A 23,803-nucleotide genomic window follows, 5' to 3' on the forward strand; every position below is an offset into this window, starting at 1 on the left:
CATACCACAAATGTCTTTGTTATAGCAGAAGATGTTATCTGTCGGAGTCATGTGCATACACAATGAACTACTAAAAAAAAAAAAAAAAAAAAAAAATATTCGGATTTTTTTTTGGGGGGGGGGGGGAGATAAAAAAAAGCGCAATTCCGTGAATTAGCGGAAAAATCACATCCCTGTTAATTTGACTCTTTTCCAAGTGTAAATATCATTCTAAAACTGAGTCTATTTGGTCCCACTCTATAGCGTCAAATTTACTTTTAAATAGAGTCAAATTTACTTAAATATTGACACACACAAAAAAAAATTTTGTATTTTTGTTGTCAGGGGTTGGGCTATGAATAGCTGTATTTTGAGGAAACCATAAATTTACACCGTCATATAAGCTGTACATTGGCTACTTTTCACTGTGTCAAAGTGAGAAGTCCAGAAGAGCACACGGTAACGTTACTTCTATGTGTTTTATCACGGCAAGTGAAGGACAGTACTTCAGGATGGAGATGTTTTTGTACATAATGTACAAAAACGTTTATTTACCTTTAATCCAAAAGCGGCAAATAACGGTTAAATGAAGTGAAATTAAAAGCAAAAAAATTCAAGTCCTTTCCCCTCTTGAGTGCACAGCGCACAGAAAGAAACATGGCAGATAATTTGATGCTGCTGCTCCCATTCAAAGATGCCGCTAATGTCGCCATCCTCGGCTCCTCTTCTAGCGTACGCTAATAGATCCTCTCCACAATAAAAGCCAGTACGGCGGCTGCCAGCGCCAGTCCGACCCCCAGCCTCTTCAATAGCTCTCGGTCCACACTGTAAGACCCAATCAACAACACAGACGAAGGCATAGAAGAGGGACCTTGGACACCATTTGCCATCTGCTCCTGTGAAGAAAACACACAAAGAGTAAAAAGCTTTTCAACATCTTCTGTGGCAACAAAATAATGTTAATTTCTCCACAAAGACGTGGACGATCCACTAAAAGTTTGCAGTCGCAATAAACTTGAATTGAGGGTCAGCGTGGTGACCTGCTGCAGTAACTCTCTCTACATACATCACAAGAAGATAAAATCGTGTAGTAAAATGGCTGCTTCTAACCAGTACATACAGTAATATCGAAAACACAATATTTCCTTTACATTTCACACAGCAAAAACTGGAGTGTTAAAATGTTGGTGTTGAATGTTTCAGAGTTGATTCCAACCCCCAAAGTGTATTTTTAACACTGCCTGATTTAAATGGCGGTCAGTGGTGGAGTTATTTGACAGAGTTGATTGATTTAGCGTGAAACCAAATAAGCAGACAGTTAAAGTCAAAGTAAGCTCCGCCCACTTGATTAGACTGCTCTGCCGCAAAGACTTCTGGGAGTGCTAAATGTTCCAGTTATAAATGTACCTGTTATTTTTTGTTTAATAATGTTATGTTCTTTTTTGTTTGTTTGTTTGTTTGTTAAACAACCATGAGTGTATTATATTTTCGGTAATTTTTTTTATTACAACATCAGTCAGGATTTTTTATTATATTATTGGGGAAATTATTAAATTTTTGATCGAAGTAAGTGCAAATTTTATTACATTTTCAGGAATGATCACACTATGAAGAGGTAAAGGCATTCCTGTACACAATCTATCACAGTCTAAATATTTTTGAACTTTTGAAAACTCAATTTTGAAACAATAGGACCAATAACTGTTTGAACTATTGTCATTTCAGTGTTTTCTTTAACAAGCATTTCACCTTCTGTCTACCTCCATCTGTCTACCTCTCAGCGATGCCGTTTAATTTGAGAATAACTAACATGATAATGAAGCAAATCTGATACCTCGCAGATGAATGCATTCCTGTAGAAACAGCTGTTGTTTTATGAATAAATGCAGAATATAAGTGAGCGTAATTAAACCAGGAAGCCGTACGACAGCGAATGCAGTTTGGAGGTAATCAAATTATTTTCTGCGCCCGTCTGCTGAATTAGAGTTGATGTTGACAATGAGCAGTGATGGGATGTGTGAAAGATCAATGCGGGCAAGGCAAAGCAATACAACATTGATTTTTATGTTAAGTTGCTTTGCTATCAGTTGCATCTACGCTATGTAAAACACTGTTGCTGCTACCAAGCCCAGTATGGAAAATTCAAAAGGGCCAAAATTGGAGAATGTTTTGATGTTTGCTACTGAAATGGAGAAATTTTCAGTACTTGTATTTTCTTTTTAGTTTAAGCAAGGCAAGATGGCTGAGGCTTAGGCTATTGATTACTAAACAAATAGACAATTCTACACAAGACGTGTCAATTTGAGCTTTAGACTCATTGGAGGAGAGAATGCGTGAAAATGGATTGGAATGACCTTGAGGTGGTTCCGGCACGTCTCCTTCTGACCGACTGTTGATAAAAGGCCTTATCACCACGCAGATGGATTATGCAGAGGGATATTGAGCAATTGATCCGCTGCTTTCTTGAATAACCTTTCATCAACTTCACTAGGGAAAGCGTCATAAGCGACGACTTTTTATATTTACCAAAAGTGAATTGACTTTTTCAACCATCAACTCAAAATGAGATCACAGCTCTTTGATGCCTCTTTAGTCTCTCTCGCCACCATTGGAAGTCTAACACTAATGTTATGTCTGCTAGGGTCAATCTGACCCCGTAGTGTTTTATCAAAAAAAATATCAGACAATGCAAATTCAATTAAATTCAATTCAATTATTATATATATTTTTTAAAGGCCCAACAATACAAATTTAATCCTATTTTTTTAGTATTTAAGTATTTTTCTTTCTAGGTTTTTTTTCCCACAGGATTCACAATATTGTCCCTGGGTCAATTGGACCCAGGGCATGTTTAATAAATCTGCAACAATCCCCCCCCCCCCCTCCCCAACTTCACGTTAGTTTGACCCTGACATGTTCCATTGGCCATAAAGTTTTGATGATGATGATAATAATAATAATAATAATATATTTTTAAAATAATAATAAATGCAAATAAGGCCATTAGGAGCTTAATTCAAATTAAGTAAAAAATAAATAAATCAATATTTTGTTTTGCCGGCACAGTATAATGTTTGCAGGTCAATATGAGCCAAGCACATTTAATTAGCGCAAAGTATGTAACACAAAAATTGGTCAATTTGACCAAGGTCATATTAAATGACCCAAAAGTATTGGAAACAAAACTTTTTAGAATTCATATTCATATGTTTTTTAATTTGACCGAGGAAATTTAAGTGATCCAAAAGCATCAGTACCATATATGCATTTCAAATTGGGTCATTTTGACCCCCAACACACGGGGAGGATTAAAGAATTAATGTGGTATGTCTTTACAAAGTCCACATAAAACCACATGAACAATCTTCCCAAGTTGTGAGCATACTGAATTTCTTGGCCAACCAACTGCACTTCTGACCTCAGAGAACCTCCAATTACGCATATGTACAGAGTGTTATAGTAGACGCCCACGCGTGTTGCATGCACAACGCACTCCTGTCCTCCGGTCTTCTCTACAATCTACTACCACCGCTCATTCACATCCTCTGTTGCTGCACATAATGCCGATGAGATACAATAACCGCCAACGCCTACGTGACGCATCCGTAAGTCACCTACCAGTGGCGGTAAACAATAGTAGTACAAGGGGAAAGTCTAGCTGATACATTCAAGTTTGGTTCATGTTCAGCTCACTGCAAAGTTGGATTACCTGATGGTGAAACCAAGTATTGTGTTGCGACAAAATGCTCAAAAGACAATAACATGCTTCTTGCGGGACTAGCTGATGGCTTGCTGAATACTTGTTAACATGTATGACGTTTTAGGCAACTATTAGATTTGGTGTAATGCTCATGTACAAACAGAATGCGACTTGGTGAAGCACAAACCTTCCACCAAGGTCAGATAAAAAAAAAAAAAAAAAAATTGCCGATCTGGATGTTAGTAAGGCAAGGCAGCTTTATTTGTAGAACACCTACACTTCCATTTGTATGCAGCATAACAGCTAAATGCAGCTTCACCATGTTTGCTTTGAGTAAATGTGATCGTCTGCATTTTTATCCAACTTTTTTTGTTGTGGTCCAAGACTTTTGCATAGCGATGTACAGTCTGTAAGCACTCGTATGTAAGGCTAGGGGATTGAAGTTTATTTACCACACTCTAGAAAAAAATAACCCAACTATGGGTAAAAAATGGGGCGATTCTCTCTACATGGGTCAATTTGACCCAACTTTGAGTCAAGAAATGGGTCTTTTAGTGTAAATCAACTCATAAATATTGGTCAGATCCTTTACTTGGGTCAAAAAATGGTGCCATTTTGTATAAAACAACCCAGAAAGTTGGGTCAAAATTGATCCATAAAGTGGATCGGTCGATTCTTGATCCATAATTGGGTTACTTTTGACCTAACAGTTTTTAGAGTGCAGGATAATTTCTAAAATATTTCTTAAGATAGACTGATAGATATTGTATTCAGTCCTTGAGGAAACTTTTTTTTTTGTGTGTGCAGCTTTTGTAATTTTATAAATGCTCATTCAGTGTTGCCAAATGAACAACATTTCCAACCCATTTCGGTCCTCTTTTTTTTTTTTTTTTTTAAAGCGACTTAAAAAATTTGGTGAAATAAACAACAGGAGCATAATCAGTTAGACATTGTTTTGTGTATGACAAGAAAGTGCTTGCTGAGTCAATTGTGGTTCACATTGCCACACATATGGTGCCCATGTTGCAAAAGCTGTTACTAACTGATGTTTGATGATTTTCTTGGTGGGAATGATGCTGTCATTCCCCATCTGACGAAGTATAGACACTAGCTGCTAACTGAGCAAATAATTGGTGCTAAAAGGGAAGTTCTGGAAACAGTTTTAAAAAGCGTACAAGCCATTTAAAAAAAAAGAAAAAAAAGACAGTAAACTCTTTCTGTGAAAAAAGAGACCCTAGAAAAAGTAACAGACTGACGAAACACCATCTATCAATGGTGTCAGGCCCAAGTGTACTACTACCTTCTTCCCCATCTGTCTATTTAGCTGTCTCTCTGCAGGTGTCATTAAACACCGGGGTGCCAGGAAGGAGACTGAACAGTGAAGTCTAAAATCTATTACTAGTTGGGAGGATAAGTGCAAATCTAAGTGGCAGTGGGTGCATGTCAGCGCAGTGGGAGTGGAGAGAAAAGTGTGGTGAAAAAGTGAGAGGAAGGAGAGAATGCCGTAAGAAAAGATACGCTATTGTGTGACATTTCACCACCATGTGAACATGTGCAGGTTTTTACAGCATGGAGTTGCTCTTTCTGCTCACAGCAGGGGGAAACAGAGCAAATATAAGCATCCAGAAAATCATCAAAGAGCCGACTGACACAGGTAATGAAAGACTAAAATGGTACTTTTGTCTCTCGCTACGGAAATTCTACACCAGCATCACGAGAGAAAGAAGAAACAACAATACGCAGTGGTCGCATTTCTCACATGATCCTCACCAGCTGTCAGTGTCACTCTAGACACAACTGAAGTTTTGTCTGTGAGTGTGTGTGTATGTAAAAAGATACTGGAACCGGCTCTTTAGTTAGTCAAGAGTGACCCATCAAAACCACAGGGACAATTATGAGCTGCAGTCAATATATAAAAAAGGAGAGGTCTATGAGACAAAATTAAAAACAATTCTAAAGATGTTGTAAAGTGAATTGAGGGATTAGGTTTGAACAGAGTTGCTAAAAACCTGCAAAGACTGAGAATAATGTAGTAGTGAATTGTGGCGATTATAGCGTTAGAATATTTTTCACCACTTCAGTTTTCCAATGTTTCATTCGTGGCTAAAACGAGCCCAATGACGCACCTTGGCATCTGGTAAAAGTCACCACGACTCAATTGAGCAATTATGTTATTTTGTTATACCAATAATTACTTCTTACCCACTTTAACCACTACAGCAGTTAGCAAGCTAGCTATGTCTATACCCCGAAAATGCATCTTCTCTGAATGCCACTATTTACAAAACAGCAAGAGTTATGTATTCCGTGTTAGTCAAGTTACCGTAATATGTTGAAACACTAAACAATGTGGGAATATAACTAACAGGAAGTCAAATGTCCGTCATGTAGCATAAGCCACAGGCTGAATTGTGTGTCACCATGTTTAGTAAACGGCTAACTTTCTCTGAAGTGTCTTTTATGAGGGTTGTGTCACACACCGACACAACACTAAGCAAGGCGGTGACGCCACAGATGAGCCCAATGTCCGTATGTCGACCGAGAGGAGACCTGGTTAGCTTGCGAGCTAGCTGGTGGCTAACGTCGCTCATCGGGGTATGGAGATGCAGTCGCCAATGGAGGCTTTAGGCAGATCTATTTTTGAGGATCAAATATGCCAGGATGTATTGTTGACAGCAATGCGAGCCATGTTTTTAGCTCATTCAGTTAACAGCAAGAGTGTAAACAAGTCAGTTGAACAGAATGTGAAAGTAATAGAAGTTGTGTGTTTTCTTCTTGCCTGGGGTGCACGACTTACAAATTCATAGCTAATCAAGAGCACATTCCTTTAAATGCAGATTAGTCATACTGCCCTCTGGTTATCGAAATCTTTCTATAGCACAAAGCACATATTTGTCCACTTGAAAAGTATCCATCAGTATACTGAAATGCCATAAAATGGGAATTATGTGAAAATTGGAGGGTAACAAATGGAACAAAGAGGCTATCGCATGACTAAATTAGTTACAAATATTAGAGTACCACAACAGCATGGGGTTAGTAGAAAAGACATTTTTGGTTCTAAGCAATATTTGTGAGACATGTGCTATGCATGTCATCTTTTAAGGACATCTGCTAAGATCCTAACCATCCATTTCTATACAGCTTGTCCTCATTAGGATAACAGCAGTCGATCGTAGTTAAATGCCTGGCACATGAACTTAAAATCTTCAATCAACCTACATTAATTTGGAAAGTGGGAGGAAGCCGGCGTACCGAAAAGTTCCGTAGAACCATGCATGCCTGGAACCTAAGACCTCTACACTGTGAGGCAAACAGCAACCACTAGTCTACCATGCTATCAAGACAATTATTGTGTGACTGATTGTGGCCAACAGATAACGTCAATAAAAAATAAAAAATAAATTTGGGCAGCAAGAAAAAACAAGCATACACTGGTCCACTTAAAAAACAAAAAAAGCTCCATTGACAATTAGCACAATCGCAAGCGAGCATACAGATGGACTACATAAAATGTTTTATGATCGTCTCAATGAAATACAGTGGAACCCATTTGTGTAATTGAGGCCCATGCAAACACATGTCGGGCACATGACAGCCACTATAAGACAGGAAATATAGCAGATGCTTTCAGCACTGGGGCAAAGCATGGTGACCTGAGTTACGATTACTTTCAAGACATCCTGTTTGGAGATGCACACGCATATGGCTTGTTGGACAAGACTTAAAGCCTGCTTGATGCGCACACGGTCAGGAACAAAAGTATCCTAGCTCATGTTGCTAGCTTCAGCTGTAGTGTCCTTTCCCAGCGCGCACACTTGCCTTCCAATAACTTGTGGGTAAATGCTATTTGCCACTAATCTTAAGCGTCTCGTGATTTGGAGGTACGGTGTTTTTTAGTGACTGAAATGGGTGCAGTTCACATTTCGCAAGTAAAAGCTCTTAACAAGATTTTGACAAATACGGCATGCTGTAAAGCTTCCAGTTATTCCTGGTTATGGGAATAGTGGGGGGCCTTTTTTGAACCGTGTGGTACTTCTACGAGTGACATATAATAAAAAAGAGTGTAGGAAAATTACAAGTAATCAGGTATGCTAACCACCGCTAACTCGTGGATGCTATATGTTGCACACTAACAACCAGGCTTCAACCTTTAATTGTCTATGTCATGGAATACTTACTTTAAAGACAAAAGTATAAGAGGCTACTTATCTCCATTTTCAAGTAACAAGCAAATACAATGTTACCTTTCTTCTTATACACAATCACCTTTCAAAACATGCTAATTTGCCACCACATAAAATAGATTGTTTGGCGAGAAGGCGTACAGAAATATAGGTGACTATTAAGTCTAAGAATTAAAAGAAAAAAGCTGATTACTTAATGCCTAAACACCATTTTTCAGTTACTGATGGCTGTGTTCTGTGTTATTTATACATATTGCTCATATTTGTTCAAAGCAAGCTGCTAGTCAGGGGCATACAAAGCTTCTAAAACAGAATGAAACTGTGTAATTCCAGTTGGCATATGTGGTTAAAATACTGAAGAGCAGACATGACTAACATTTTGATGGCATAATCATTTCTCTAGTATTATCATTTTTTTCCTCAAAGCACAGGCCATGTAATAAAATTTGACATGCCAAATGAAATGCTTGAAATAGCTACGCCTGCTGTGTTGAAGACCAAAGCATTTGCAGTGAGCGACAACAGTCAGACAGAGGCTACCCAAAACCTTGTGACATTTCCAAGAAAACAAACGTTTAAAAATAGCTTAGCAAGCTGTAACTGTGTTTAACTTTTTGTTGTATTTTTGACAACACTTGACAAAGTGCCACATCAAGCAACAAACTTGAGTTGTATACCAAAACTGCACTTACAAAACACAATGTGAATTCTGTTTGTGTATTTAGCAAGTATGCTATTGGGGATTGATACAAATGACAATCATGAACTAGATGTGCAATTTCTGGAGAAATTGCGTGTGAAAGCTGAATGATTATATTTGAATGCATGTGGAATATTGTGGAATGCTTTTTAAGGCTATTGAAAGATAAATTATGTGAATATTGTTAATGAATGATATTAAATAAAATAGAACTTTATCTGAAAATAGTCTGAGTTGGGATTTGAGTCCCACTCTCCCACATACTGCTTACCTTCTCTAACCAATGAGCTAAATTGACTTGTTGTCAATCTTGAAATGTTGTGTAATGGGATTGAATAATGTTCTGTTAAAAGTTGAATGAGTGAATGCTGTCATTTAAAATATGGAATGATATTGAAAGAAATCTTAATGTCGAATTATAATGAATATTGTGGATGGTAAATAATTGGACAATGCTTATTATAGGAAATTGAACTTAAAATCTGCTCTAACCGGGATACGGAACCTGGCCTGGCACGCACTAGTCATTAAGTCTAGCACTAGTCATGTAATTCGGATGTATTATGTGGGAGTTGAAATGGGACAAAAAAATAATATTGGAATAACCAATGTGTGAGAAATTGAGAATGCTTTCGGCATTCACACAATTAGCCATTTGATGAAAAGATACAAACAAACAAGAGCAAACTTTACAAAAAGTATTAAAAAAAATAGCCCAACACTTTTATTCAGTCATTTACATTTTGTCATTGGGTACCAGGGAAAACTTCTTTACTAGCCTAATTTTACCCCTCTTTCTATCTGTCTTCTTTTTCTGTCTTTCATACAAACTGTCAATTTGCTGCCGAGCTGTTTTCTCCGCTCTCATCCATTCTCTGGGTCTCCTTGAGAAAGTCTGCTGTGAAAAGACCTGATTATTATGAGATGGCACTCATGCTGCCTTTGCTGTCTCCTGATCTCTCCATCTACCTTGCTCTCGTTCTGTCTTGCTTCAGTTTTTGTCCCCCCCCCCTCTATCATTTAATTTCATCTGAGGGTGAGGACTGGTGAAGATACATTCTCATTTTTTCCCCTTTACTGTGCTGTTGAGTGCTTTCTGTGCTATTGTGTCCCACTAAAAGACTCATTACTGTCCTTCCCCTTTCCACGGGAAAGTGCTGTTTCTGTGAATGAAGGTTTGACAGACGGCTAGGAGAGCCAGACTGAGAACAAAGAAGAGCTCAAATTTCCAGCTGTTGTTGTCACGCTGAAACCTTGTTTTTTTTTAGGAATGAAAGAGCAAAAACAGCTCTTAATAATGGAATAATATCCAGCTCTTAAGATATTGAAAATGAGTCAAATATTTTTAATAATGTGGTGTCTGCTTGGCAATCTACCACCACTGAGAACAGACATTGCATATAGTTAGTATGAAGTGAAATAAATTAAACTCTTTGGAGAAACTATGGACTAAAATAAAGCAAGAGTTGAGCACTTTATTAAAATTAAATCTTGTTTAAGATGCCAACCACCAAAGAGACTGAATGGATGCCGCCAAATAACCAGTTTTACCAGAACTAGATTGACCCAGTGTCCCACATGTCTAAGCTAATCCAACTGTATCTGAGGACCATCTATTATCAATCAGTCATCGCTTGAGTGCCCCATACACTGAGATGTGTATGTGTAGGCGTACAGGTACTGGGGCAGGAGTGAATGATTACACTTTCACCGTCTTGCAATCTCAAAATTACAGGCTTTTGGAGAAACAGAAGAATAAAAGGGGAGCGAGATGGTGTGATGCATCATAACTGCACGATAGTTTGCTCGATGAGAGCAGCAACTGATTGGAAAGGCAGATCAACCTTCCAATGTCTTTCATCTCTATCTGCGTAAAGTAGAACAAAGTGCGACGTCTGTCATTTTGAAGCCGCTAAGAGAAAAGATTGCACACTAGCCAGCTTCCATACAGATGTGCATGTGTTGAGCAAATATGGCCGAGTCCATGCTTGGATATACTGTATATATATATATATATATATATATATATATATATATATACACACACACAAATATATACTATATATATACACATACATATATACACACACACACACACAAATATATATATATATATATATATATATATATATATATATATATATATATACATATACATATATACACACACACACATATATACACACACACACACACACACACACACACACACACACACATATATATATATATATATATATATATATAGATATAAAACCTATGTAAAAATGTGACAAAAAAAACGCAAAGCTCGTGTACGTTCAAAGAGGGCATGTGTGGGTGAAATTAATGAGGGGGGAATGTGTGTGCGTGTGCTAGATGGGATATAGATTCTATGAGGCAACTTTAAAAGGTCTTTACCACTGAACTTTTCATTGCGGAGTGACATGTCGGCCGGCTTAATGTGAATCCCTTCTTACTATTCCTTATTTCGTTCTGCCATCCATTTCCCTTTCACTTTCTCCCTCGACTTGTCTTGCCTTGATCGCTGCGACCCCTTTGCCTCTGTTCTCTGCCTTCCTTCTCTGGCTGTCTGGCAGTAAAAGTTGATGGAGTGTGAAATTAGAAAGTGTATCATATTCTGCTCGGTGGCTCAATGTCCTCAGCTATAAGCTACAGCTAGTCACAGTGAAAAATAACATGCACTGAAACAGATACATTAACATGGTGTTTGTGCGTGTCTGTGCAAGTCCATGTGTAAGCCTGTGTGTGTGTGTGCCAGTTTATCTAGTCATAGCTTTTTTAGATGACTTATCACTGACACATTGGATTTTTCTCAGTGGGGGACACAAGTATGTGTACACAACTCGTTTTTATTTGCACCTCACTATCTTATAAATGCCTGAAATTGATCTATAAAAGGACAGAAGCTATCGTAACCTACTCGTTACAGTATACAAAATTTAATTGAGGCAAAAATTCTAGGCTGTTGAAGATTAGGATTTAACAAACAACCTGGGATTATTGTTAATGTCTCAGATATTTCATTTGCTCCAGTATAAAAAAAAACTGGGTTTGATCGAACCCCACGGGTTGGTAAGTCAGTCTCAGGGGTTCGGCAGAGGTCAAGACACACACACAACTCAAATGATTCGTGATGTTACGCCCCACTTGCGCATCATTGGCTGCCTGAGATCACGCTACATTGCTTGGCCTATTTGTGCTGCAGGGAATTTGGTGTGCTCCGTAGTCAACTTGTGGCTGCTGTGATGGTACGTCGTGTGATTTCTTTATTATTGTAATCATTTTTATACTAACTATGTTGAGCATAAACAAACTAGTCGGACGAATATGTGCAATATGAATTCACATGTATAACGTATGGTGTTCCACAGAGTTCAATTCTGGAGCCTCTGCTATTTTCTCTCTCCCTGTTCATCAGTAAACCTGTCTTAAATTTGGAAAAAACAAAAACAAAAATCACATTTCAGGTTTTGGTGAATGTGCATAGGAACCTGATGGGGTTCAGTACCTCCAACAAGGTTCAGAACCACTAATCTAATGTATGTGTGTGAATGTGTTAACCTGCATCAGGCCAGACACTTCTCCTTTTTGAAGTGGGGCAGCGATGGAGGGAGTGAAAGGTTTCGTGTCTTCCACTGGTCGTCCTTTCAGGAAGTGTTTTCCTGCCTCGTAGATGTCCACTTCAATCATTTTCCCCTTGAACTCTAACCTCTTGGGAACCAGGACCTGCAGAACGGAAATTGTAATCAATCGTTCAATTGTGATCATCTTAAAAAGTCATTCTGGACAGTTTTCTGCCTCTGACATTGAGGGACTATGTTATGGCCCATCAGAAGAGGCATGGTTGGATATGTTTGGTAATCTTGCACTCACTCTTTCTCCACTGCACAAAAAAGAAGTTGTGTTCTAACCATTACATAGCACAGCAGAAGAAGTGAAATGAAGGGTTACCGCTGGCACAATTAAGCCTGGCTCAGTGCTAATCTGTCAGTCTTTATCCAGTGGCTGGAATATGATAGGCAGAAGGAAGGAGCCCAAGGTGTCTGCCAGCTAGCGCCACACCTGCCTAATCATCACACCTGCTGCTCACCACAGAGGTTGAGCACATGGTGTGTGTGTGTGTGTGAGTGGGCGAGAGCAAGCAGGCAGCAAAGTGAGAGGGGTGAAAGAGTGGATGTAGCGGAAGGAGGAGGAAGGCGGCATTGTGCATGTAGGTGAGGGTCATTTGAGGTCCATTAAAGAGAGATTAAATGATGAAAGAGCTTGTCCTATGTTATTGGAAACCCCCGGCGTAACCCCTCCTAACCTCCTTGCACATGCAGGTTGAGGTGTCTGCCGCCTATTATAATTGTCAGGTTAGATAGCCGTCCGATTGGCGTTAAAGTAAGACCGAGTGATTTGTTCGCACTCCTTTTCTGTCCTTTCCTTCCACCACTTTTCCACATACATTTCATTGCCCCCGCCGTTACACTCACGTGACCCTTGGCCACCACTCCTTGTTCACTCTCCCCCTATTTACTCATTCGTCAGAGCTCAGCAGTCATGTAGTTTCATTTATGATCCAGCTGACAGACTGACTAATCCAGCGGAACTACTTCTTACATTAATTTATAAAATGATACGATAAATAATACATCAAACAAGTAGTTAGCACATCTGCCTCACAGTTGTGGGGTCAGGGGTTTGAATTTGAGCTCTGGTCTTCTTGTGTGTACTTGTCATGTTCATTTTCTGTGCACTCCAGCTTTCTCCCACATTTCCAAATTCATGCTTGTTACATGTAGGTTCATTTAAGACTCTAATCCAGAGGTATGAATGTGAGTCTGAATGCTGATTTGTCTATAAGTGACTGAAAATTGGCAGGCAACCGGTCTAGGGTACAATCAACCTACCCCACTTCTTGTTCAGAGACAGTTTGGATAAGTTCCAGATCACCAAAGACCATTATGAGGACAAGCTCCATTCTAAATGGATGGATGTAAACATCAGCCCAGATTAACTCTTTGACTGCCAAAAACGTTAAATAACGTTTAGTAAAATCCTATGGAGGAGTGCCAAAGACGTTAAAAGACGTTTTTTTTTTTTTTTAAACTGAGGTGAAACTAACCATTTTCTATTGTTGATTACTGAAAGACGGAATAAGGTAGAAACAAACTTTTTCTGATGAAAGATGAGAGTCCAATCTTTCATTTGGTAGTATGTGTGTTTCCATAGTCCAAACACTTAATTTTCTGTGGACCTTGAAAGATCAGTCAAAATGCTTAAATCGGCTGGCACCCACGGCATCCCTTTTCTGAAAACGTCTGGCAGTCAAAGAGTTAACTTTATTGACTAAATAATGACCACACTACAGTAAAAAATAAATAAAAATGTTTGTTTTAATTTATATACTGATGTGTCACAATGACAACTGTTCGAACTTTGGCATTTTGTGTGACTTCAGATGCATATTCATGGATCACAAATTTTACATCATGTTACTTCAGAGTTACAGGTGCTCCTGGAGATACGAATGTCCGGCTTACGAGCATTTGGACAAGAACAAACGCTGAATAATGTCCATAAATGTCATAAAATGGCATATTGTGTTCGTAAGTTTACATTTATACGCGCATCTCACCTCTCTATAGCACGTACAGTAACTTGGATAATTTACACATTTCTATTCAAGTAAACTTTATATAGCATGACTGACAAAGCAAAGGCTAATGAGAGCGGTGGCAGTCTCTCGCTCTCTCTCTCTCCCGCACTCACCCCCCCCCCCCTCTTTTCTCTGTAAGCGTCTCAACTTGCATACAGCATTTTTTTGTTTCTTTTTATTGCGGTATACTGTACTGTATAAAAATTTCATTAAAATGTATTTTTCAAATTTAACTTATAGTAGGTCCATACAGTATATGCTGCGTATAATTTAATAAAATGTATTTAATTTTTATTTTTTATTTAATGAAATGTCATTTTTAAAATTGGACTTTGAAAAAGCCTCTCGGAACCCATTGTGTTCGTAAGTTGAGGACTACCTGCATTGCAGAAAGGTTGAATAATTTGGAATTGGACCTAAAATTTCCCTTCCTTATTTTTCTTTATTGTGTGCTACACACCGTCAAAAGGGCATCAGACTAGTGGTAGCAAAACACAACACCAACACATTTGTTTTTTTAATAACACATCTGTTTTTTTATGAATAACAACTGTTACTTGTACCGTTGTGGTTATGACATTTAACTGTGGTAAAATGTTTTAGAAAACACAGAACAGTGGTAGCTTGACTTCTGAACTTTTTAATTTGTGACCAAACTCGTACTACTTTAATTTACTCATATCAAATCAACTTTCCACATGGAAAATAACTGAAATGCCATTATTTCAACCTTAGCCTCCAATAAACCACCACTATTCTTCTTACATGCTTTTAATAAAGTAAAAAGCGCTGTACTGCAAATTACAAATACAAACCAGCAAACATAAAAAAGCAGAAATTAAATAAATAAGCTTGTTTTATACATTGTAATTTCACTGAAATTCACAAACACCCACTAGTATTTGTGTATTGATGTGCGCCTTAGGATGTGAACGACTGAGTGAAATCTTTGACTTTTGACCATTTACAACTCAGTTAGTTTAAAAAGCACCTAAAAGTGTATCAGCGACTGTAGCCCTCCTTTATTTATTTCCTACTCGAGCGTCAGTGTATGCAAAAAATTAAATAAAAATAAGTCATAATAATAATAATAACAATAATGAATACAAAAAAAATAAAAATAATAAATAAATAAAAATAAAATAAAATAAAAGAACTCCAAAACATACAAGGTACCAATGTACGTCAAGGTACCGATGTATTTTAAGGTGATACAGTATGACTTTGACACTTGGAATATACAAATTCAATCAACAGTATTTCCAATTGAAAACATGTATTTGAAAGTCATTGAAATCAAATGATTGATTTTTTTTTTACAAGACTCTCCCCAACCACAGGAAATCCTTTGTTCTTGAAGAATCACTGCACACACATGGCACACATGCACCTGTGTGAGGTGTTAAATCACAGAAAACATGCATGAAGCCAGTGAAAGCTGCAACCTGAGTTCATAGCGTGCACAAGTAGGTGCAGAGGGGGCGGACAGGAGCGAGAGCGGTAGGGAGGGGGCGAGGGAGGGAGGGGAAAAATATTGCCATCCGCTGCCCTCCCCGCTAATAAAAAGCGCAACTTCAAACATGTTTCTGATGATAGTTAAAGCGCGAAGGAAATTGATTTATTTGAAGATGTTTTAAAGTTAATTTTTCACAGGTTCAGAGAGGTTCTTTGAAGCCACGTTCGATGAACAGCTGTGTGTGTTGGATGGAATGTTCATGTCTTTAGGGCTGATGTTCATACATTTGAAGAAAAAAAAAAAAGTATTGCTGCCAAATGCTCTCATGACCACCGTAGGGTGCGGGTGCACATTTGTGAAAGTGTGTGATATTTCCAGCTAACCTACTTTACCCGGAAGATGAGCTTAAGCTGGTGGCACCTTCCTGTGAGAACGCATGTGACATGCAGAGCAAAGCCCCTTATCTGATTTGTTAAATGTGAAAAATTAGGAAGAACTGAATTGGTAACATGAATGAAATGTGAAATATATGCAACATGAGACAAAAATACTAATGAGTACTGAAGTGAAGCTTCTATACCACACAAAAAAAACTGACTTAGCTTGATCAATAACTATTCATACTTTTCATTATATGTTTTTAATTGTTAAAAAAAACGTCTTACCTGCTCATAGAACTTGTTGTGGGCGACATAATATTGGGAATCAAAGGACTCTTCTGTCACCAACACATATTGCCTCTCCCCAACCTAAACACAAGCATAAAAATATAACTGCATTGAAGACGTATTGAAGAAATATCAATTATATTTATACTGAAGCAGACAGGATTACGAGTTGTTCATCTTATGTAATTACTCATGTTGTCTTTAACAGTTTTGCCATTGGTTAGATTGGTTGACACCAATACATTTGATGTAATGTTAGTTCATTTTACACAGACGTTCAAACTTCTCTTTAAACCACACAAAATAACTTGATTACACTGTATGTGTGTGCTCGCCATGATCTCCTCCATTCAATTAAAGTTTTGCTCCGCAGTTTTCATCGCTTCTCAACATTTAATTACAAACTCAAGGCTCCTGAGCCACTTCAGTTTCGGTGCCTTGCCTAAGAACATTCTGCAGTATTCATCCCGGCCCTTAGCAAAGTTTTTTTTTTTTTAAATGGATGAAAGGAGAATGAAAAAAAAAAGAAGCAAGGCTGCAAATTAAATACAGAAAAGGTCCATTCAGGATATCAGCAAATCAAGGCAAGGCAAGGCCGCTTCGCTTTGCGACGCACAATTCTTTCAACTGAGCTATTCTGTGTGCTTTCAAGAGCAAGAAACACAATAATGGCGTAAAAAGTAGGAAAGAGCACACAGGGGACTTGCAAAATATATATAAAATTATGGCATGAAAATTAAAATGTACACATATTAGAGCATTCAACAATTATTATGCAACTCTTCAGATCCACAATGATCAACTTAGTATTTTGGTTTGTCTTAAATCAACTGTGTAAGCAATCCACGTCTGTGTTCCATGATCAAAAAACTGCTTCAATTTGTCTTCTTTTGCCTTTTTAAGAGGCCCTAAGCCAGCCCAGATGTCCAAAGACTCACATAAGGATCCTATGGCAAAAACAGATGTACACAACATGTTCTATTTGGGACGCTGGAGATGTGGAACAACGTTTTTCAGTGAGAGAAGTGAAAGAACTAATGAAATGTGGTCGTTATGCCCCTTTTCCATTGTACCCCAAAACAGCCTGGTTCCACCCTACATGGTCAAATTTCCATTATATTGTCTCTCCGAGCGGTGCAGTTACAATGGAAACGTTCCTCAGAACCTCTTCCAATCTGGTTGTATGTTGTTTTGTAATACTTTGTCCTTCACTCCCAAAAACGAATTTGTACGTGTTTAAAAAAATAAAACAATGTTTTTCTATGCGAGAGCTTACATTAGGCTTTGATGCAGCTTCTAACACCAAGAGGTGGCTTAAAGCAATGGTAGTTATTACAAAAAAATGGCCAGCATAAGAGATCAGCCAGGGCCATGTTGCAACAAGCTCTTTTTGTCAGTGTTTTCACCAAGAATGTGAATATTGATGAAACTTAGTGAAATTCCAATGTTAATTTCTGAAAAATGGAAACAGATACAAATATACTTTTTGTCCTGATAAAAGAAGAGACTCTAGAGTCTTTCTTTTGGTAGGTTCCATGTTTTTTATAGCAATAGAACACAATATTCTATGGGTCTTGAAAAATCTGTCAAAATCCAGTAAAACAGCCAGGAGCGAAGGGGGTTGCTTCAGTGAAAATGGCTGGGAGTGAAAGATTTAAAGACAAAAATGGGGACATATTGAAAGAAGGGACTCACTTTTATTTAATTGAATTAACCCATTCATTGGATCCTTCGGACAATGTTCGACAAACTAAAATATTTTTTCAATATCCCCCCCCCCCCCCCCCCCCAAAATATCTTAAGCTTCCAAAGCTTGGCCTGATATGAAAATCCAAATGGTCTGGTCTCTCAGAGACTCAACTCAAAAACTCGGCAATTTTGGACTGCACTGCACCCATTGAACTGAGCAGCATAAAACGATGAGATATAAGATGTCCTGCAAGCCAAATGACCATGCATTGCATTTTGATACTATTTGAAATGTGATCTATACTTAAAAACAGAGCTGACTGATCACTTTCCAAGCAATCTGTCTTCGAAGGCCTTAGAAGTAAAGCTGTGAAGACTTGCATTTCCGCAGACATCTGCCCTCACTTCCTACTTTTCCCTTTGAGTCTTTAAGCTCAAGTCCTTCTAACTGTGGGCAGCGGGTAACGTTAGAATGTGTGTGTTCCAACACAGCCACCACCTGCACGAGCATGCTGACAAGCTCCAAAAGCCGAAATAAATCACAGACTTTAGCAAACACAGTACATTTCAGAGAGTACAAACCCTTTTGAACGTGATTAACGCAAGGCAAACGTTTGGATTTTTGCTACTTCGGATTGGAGGCAGATGTCTTTTTTTTTGTTGGACTTCACATCCTGAGCTTTCAACATTTGAAGAAGCCTTGACTGCTTAAGTGTATATTGTTTCAGTACAGTAAGTACAAGGTAAATTATTTAGATAAAAAGAAAAAAACATTTAATTTTAACCAATCTATTTAAAGATGTAGTGATTGACCTCAGACTGAGATGTCCATCATATATGTGAGTGCACATCTGCCTGCTTGATATCCAATCCCCAAACTAAGCAGCAAGCATATGTTGGTTTCGTGTATGTGCGAATGTGAATATCACGCATGGACGGATCCCTGCATCATCAGTGACATGTATGGAAATTTAGTTGGTGAGTCGGTGAGCTCCCCGTGTCAATCACACAGCGACTGGTGTGTGTTTGTTGTGCACTTTCTGCTGCATACTGCCCCGTATTTAGATTTGTGTTGACCCAATCAGCTGAATAGCAGACCACCAAATAGCATGTCTTTGCACAGTGAGTTTTAATTTACATCAACATCCAGAAGACAACACCCCATGGTACATGGCAGATCCGTAACAGATTTATGGGATCATGAGTTTAATTGCTAATTAATCCACATCATAACATGGGTAATGATGGCACCGTGGCATTGAATTTTTAATCAATGTTTTTATCTGTGTCATAAATAAAGGAACAAGTCACTCAAACGCCATCCAAAATCCCTTGCCACCATGTTGGCTTTTTAAACAGAATACGGCAAACCATACTAGACGGCAGTCGGACTGCCTCATTTAATTTATGTGGGAGAGGAAGTAACGCTATTGCATACAAACAACGTAATGCTTTTGAACAAAGCATTTATGGATAAATTGCAAGTTTCTTACAATATTATACTGCCCTCTTATCTCTCTCTTTTTTTTTTTTTAATCATCTCGTTTGAATTGGAAACAAAGACCTCTACCAATGCATAATTCTCTCTGAGTGACCCACTCGTTTTTATTTCTCCAACCATCACTTGAATTCATTATCTCGTCCTTATCTCTCATATGCACACTTTCAACCTACTGTGTAATATGGTAACACTCACACAATCCAAGCGAATAGTGTGGAATTTCAAAACGATGCAACATTTATTGCATACATAAAAATCATCAGCCCAGTGCACAAATCTGCAGCTACACTCAAAGTCAGCCTCGTGTAGATCCATGTAGGGAGAGTTTAACAGTTATTGTGAAAAGGCAAAACATAGGTTTTATTTTGCAATACTTGTCTTATTTGACTATGTGTTCAAATCAGAATCAGATTTATTGACCAAGTTAGTAAAAAAACAGACAAGGGAGATGAGTTTCTTAGATGAAATAAAGGAGACATGAGGAAGGAGGATGTGATAAGTGTAAATGTAAAATCACTTTGTTAACCATATAATGTGAGTTGAGAGATAGTGGATATAAAAGGTCTATATACACGCACAATGATCAAATGGCAGGTTTTTGTAATATATCAAAATATGAGACCAAAACCTTTTTGGAATCAACTCAAAAAGATTTTGAGGGGGAAATAAAAACAAACAACGGCGATAATGTGGTGGCACAACTCACAAGCGTGCACACCCCTCATACACTCTAAAAAGAGAATTGTTGATCCAATTTAAGATTACAAATTGAAATGTTGACCAACTTAAAAAAACTGCTTCATTTGGTAACGCACGATTGAATTAAGTTAATCCAAAGCGAATATATTAAGTTTAATTAAAGGTTTATTCAAGGAACTTTTGTTGCTGCGTCTTCCAGGTGGATCATCTTTACAATTGGTTCTCGATCCCCTCAATCAACCTACCGTAACGACATTGTGCATGCTCGTTCCTAGCTGTGCATGCACACTTTTGAGTGTTTGTAGCATGTAGTCGCTGAGCTTCGGATTCAGCCATTTATCGTTGTAGCTCCACCGATCTCACTGCATACTTTGAAAATGGCTGAGAACCGCAAGAGGACATCCGTCTATGAAGCGAGGCCGGCTGCAGAGATTGATGAAGATGATGATGAACTTGCACGTTCCCGGCATTTGATAGGCGTTTTCCCCCGGGCGAGCAGGAGAGTTGGTAGGATGGTCTTCCACATGCAAATTTTTTTTTAAAAAGTGCAACGGACGTTTGAAGGTCCTTGAATACACCTTTAATTATTAGTTCATTAAACTTAATATATTCACTTGAATTAAGTTAAACCAAAGTGAATATATTTGGTTTAATGAACTCATAATTAATTAAACTTAATATATTCACTTTGGATGGACTTAATTCAATCCTGTGTTACCAATTTAAGCAATTTTTTAAAAGTTGGTCAACAATTCAATTTGTAATCTTAATTTGGTTCAACAATTCTGTTTTTAGAGTGTTGTAACTGGGGATGTGGCTGTGTTCAGAATTGACCAGTCACATTCAAACACGCTAAATCGGAAGGGGCACACATCAGCCGCCATTTAACGTGCCTCTGATTAACAGCAAATAAAGTTTAGCTGTTTGAGTAGACTATTCCTGACATTATTATTATCATTATTATTATTATTTGCTTTCGAGTGGAATTTTGGAGGTTTTGTGCTAATACTAACTGGAACTGTTCATAATCCCTTCCTCCTTGACTATGGCCCCACTTTTTCACAGAACTTTAAAGGTGGCAGTTGCATGAAAGAGGAGGCAGGCATCGTATTTTTTTTTCCATTATGGCCTGCTTCTCAACATGTCATTGGAATCGGGCCAAATTTATCACAATTTGGTACATTTGACTATTTTTCAGAAAACTATGCTATTGGATTGGTCAGTCCACACATTCTCATATAATGTATTGACCAATCTAAAGTATTGAAAATGGCTTGCTCTCTTCAAAAATGCAATGTTAATGGTAGAACAAAAATGTTGTTTTTGGGGTCTCGTGAAAATGATGATTTTAGAGGATTCCACCCGACGGATGCCAGCGATATGCACTTGTTGCTCAACGTAGACACAAATACTGCCTAGCATAAATACAAATGCACATTCACATTTGATTGCATCACTTATTTCAGCTAATCAACAGAAAAAGAAATCCCACCTCCCCACTGTGTGACTGATCGAGTTTGTCAGATGAGACTGATAGATGTCTCATTTCTATGCACGCACACACAAAGCCATCTTGTGACTTAATGCTAGAATAAATCACATCAAAAAGATGAAACAAACATTACGGTTTATAAATTGCCCAAAAAGTGTAGTTATTTTTACGGGAACAAACTTGAAAAACAGTTTAAAGGTTTTCATAACAATTGAGCTCACACTAGGCTTATATGTGGAGAAATAAATAAAAAATAGTTTGTTTGTTTCTTGCCCAGCCGAGATTCTACAGCACTATTTTTTCAAGTTGGAAAACAGAGCGTCCCAAACTGACGCGAGTAGATGAGCAGTGAAAAATTGCCATCTGAGTTACTCACCTCGGCATGACTGGTTTAAGCAAGAAATATACTCTGTATAATAATTTGAAGAAAGACAAAAAACATACACCTTTTATTTATTCATTGAATGATGGGAGTGTGTGAAAGTGCGTGTATGTGATTGTGTGAGGAAGCAGCCTCTGGCATTAGAGCACCTATATGTTTGCAACTTCTGCATCAATCAGAGGTAGGCTGTGATTGTCAGGCTGATTGTCCATTATGTCTGTGTGGGCCTGAAGGCCTGGGGCTGAGTGTACGTCTGAGGGAACCAATGGCGGAATAAGTAAGTGAACGTGTAATGCACACAACTATACATCCACATTAATCTATAATTGAGGCTGAAAATAATGCCTTGGTGCTAGGAGTATGATTATGATTACTGGAGGCCCCACCTGAAGACAGCAAATCATACATGCAGAGAGCAAGCCAATCTAGCCAACACGTCTGATTGCGATTGGAGGCGAGCCCCCAAGTTGTGTTATTAGTAGGAGAGAAATGTATGGATGTGTTGTGATAAGGCAGAGGGGAAAAAAACAACAACTCTGGGTTACAAGGCCATCCTGGTGGTTTTTTGGATAAGGCAAAGATCTTGTGCTCCTAATGTGTGATTGAGCTAAAAGTCTGCACATTATCTTTGACGTGTAACCTATGGATTTTAAATGTGTTGAAAGAGATTAAAAATCCATCCATTTTCTGAATCCACACTATTTGCAAGGAAAATATTTTCATTTTGTTTGCTTTAGTGATACCATAAATATCTGGATCTGGTCCTATTATAGACGAAAACCTTTATTTTTGTTGTACATGATAGATTTCTAACCGGACGCTGTTAATATAATGGATAATATTGTTTAAAAAAACAGGCTAACATCAAACGCATTTGTATAAAAAGTCTACACACCCCTTTTAACTCCCAGCTATTTTCACTGAAGCAACCCCCTTCGATCCCAGCTGTTTTACTGGATTTTGACTGATTTTGCAAGGCCCACAGAATATTGTGTTCTATTGCTATAAAAACATGGAACCTACCTCTTCTTTTATCAGGAAAAAAAATAAGTAAATTTGTATTGGTTTCCGTTTTGCAGCAATTAGCATTAGAATATAGCTAAGTTTCATTATTATTCACAAACCTATTGAAAACACATTGAGTTTGTTTGCAACATGGCCCTGGTTGATTTCTTATACGCTGTTGCCACCTGCTGGCCGTTCATTGTAATAACTATCATTGCTGTAAGCGACCTCTTCAGTTCAGAGGCCGCATCAAAGCCTTCCGTATGCTCTAGCATGAAAAAAAAACCACACATACAAAACGAATAAATACGTTTTTAGGACCATGGCTATATTTAAAATAGAATGTGTTTATATGTTTTTGGGAGGAAATTAGTTAAAACGCCAAGTTTTTCGGACAAACACCAAGAAGAATAACGTTTGTATATGGGGCTCTTCTTGGTAAGTGCAGTGCTGCTTTTGTATCAAACATAGCTTTCAGAATACTTTAATGGCCAATAAGTTCACTCTTGGTTTAGCCAAACATTTTCTCACATCGTTTTGAATGTTTTTCTGCACAAAAATCTGGTACTGAACATGGGTTTGTGTGAGTTTAACAAATGTTTTAATGTTTAACTTCTTTCAGGGCAGCATGGTGACATGGTGGTTATTTAGATAAGCAATTGAAAAGTTAGTAAAATTTCCCACACATATATGCTATGCAA

General features: G+C 38.0%; 1 protein-coding gene across 1 annotated transcript in view; it reads right to left on the bottom strand.

Annotated features, from left to right (window-relative positions):
• Positions 1-485: 485 nt before the first annotated feature.
• The window catches only part of cdkal1 (CDK5 regulatory subunit associated protein 1-like 1), a 222,241-nt gene continuing 198,923 nt past the window's right edge, over positions 486-23,803 (bottom strand). The window contains exons 13-15 of the mRNA XM_077575695.1: positions 16,332-16,415; positions 12,131-12,295; positions 486-875 (exon numbers count right to left, since the gene is read on the bottom strand). Coding sequence (XP_077431821.1) covers positions 717-875; positions 12,131-12,295; positions 16,332-16,415 — 408 coding nt within the window. The 3' untranslated portion in view covers positions 486-716. The remainder of the gene's footprint in view (positions 876-12,130; positions 12,296-16,331; positions 16,416-23,803) is intronic.

Source organism: Vanacampus margaritifer, chromosome 9 (genome assembly GCF_051991255.1).
Source record: "Vanacampus margaritifer isolate UIUO_Vmar chromosome 9, RoL_Vmar_1.0, whole genome shotgun sequence".
NCBI lineage: Eukaryota > Metazoa > Chordata > Actinopteri > Syngnathiformes > Syngnathidae > Vanacampus > Vanacampus margaritifer.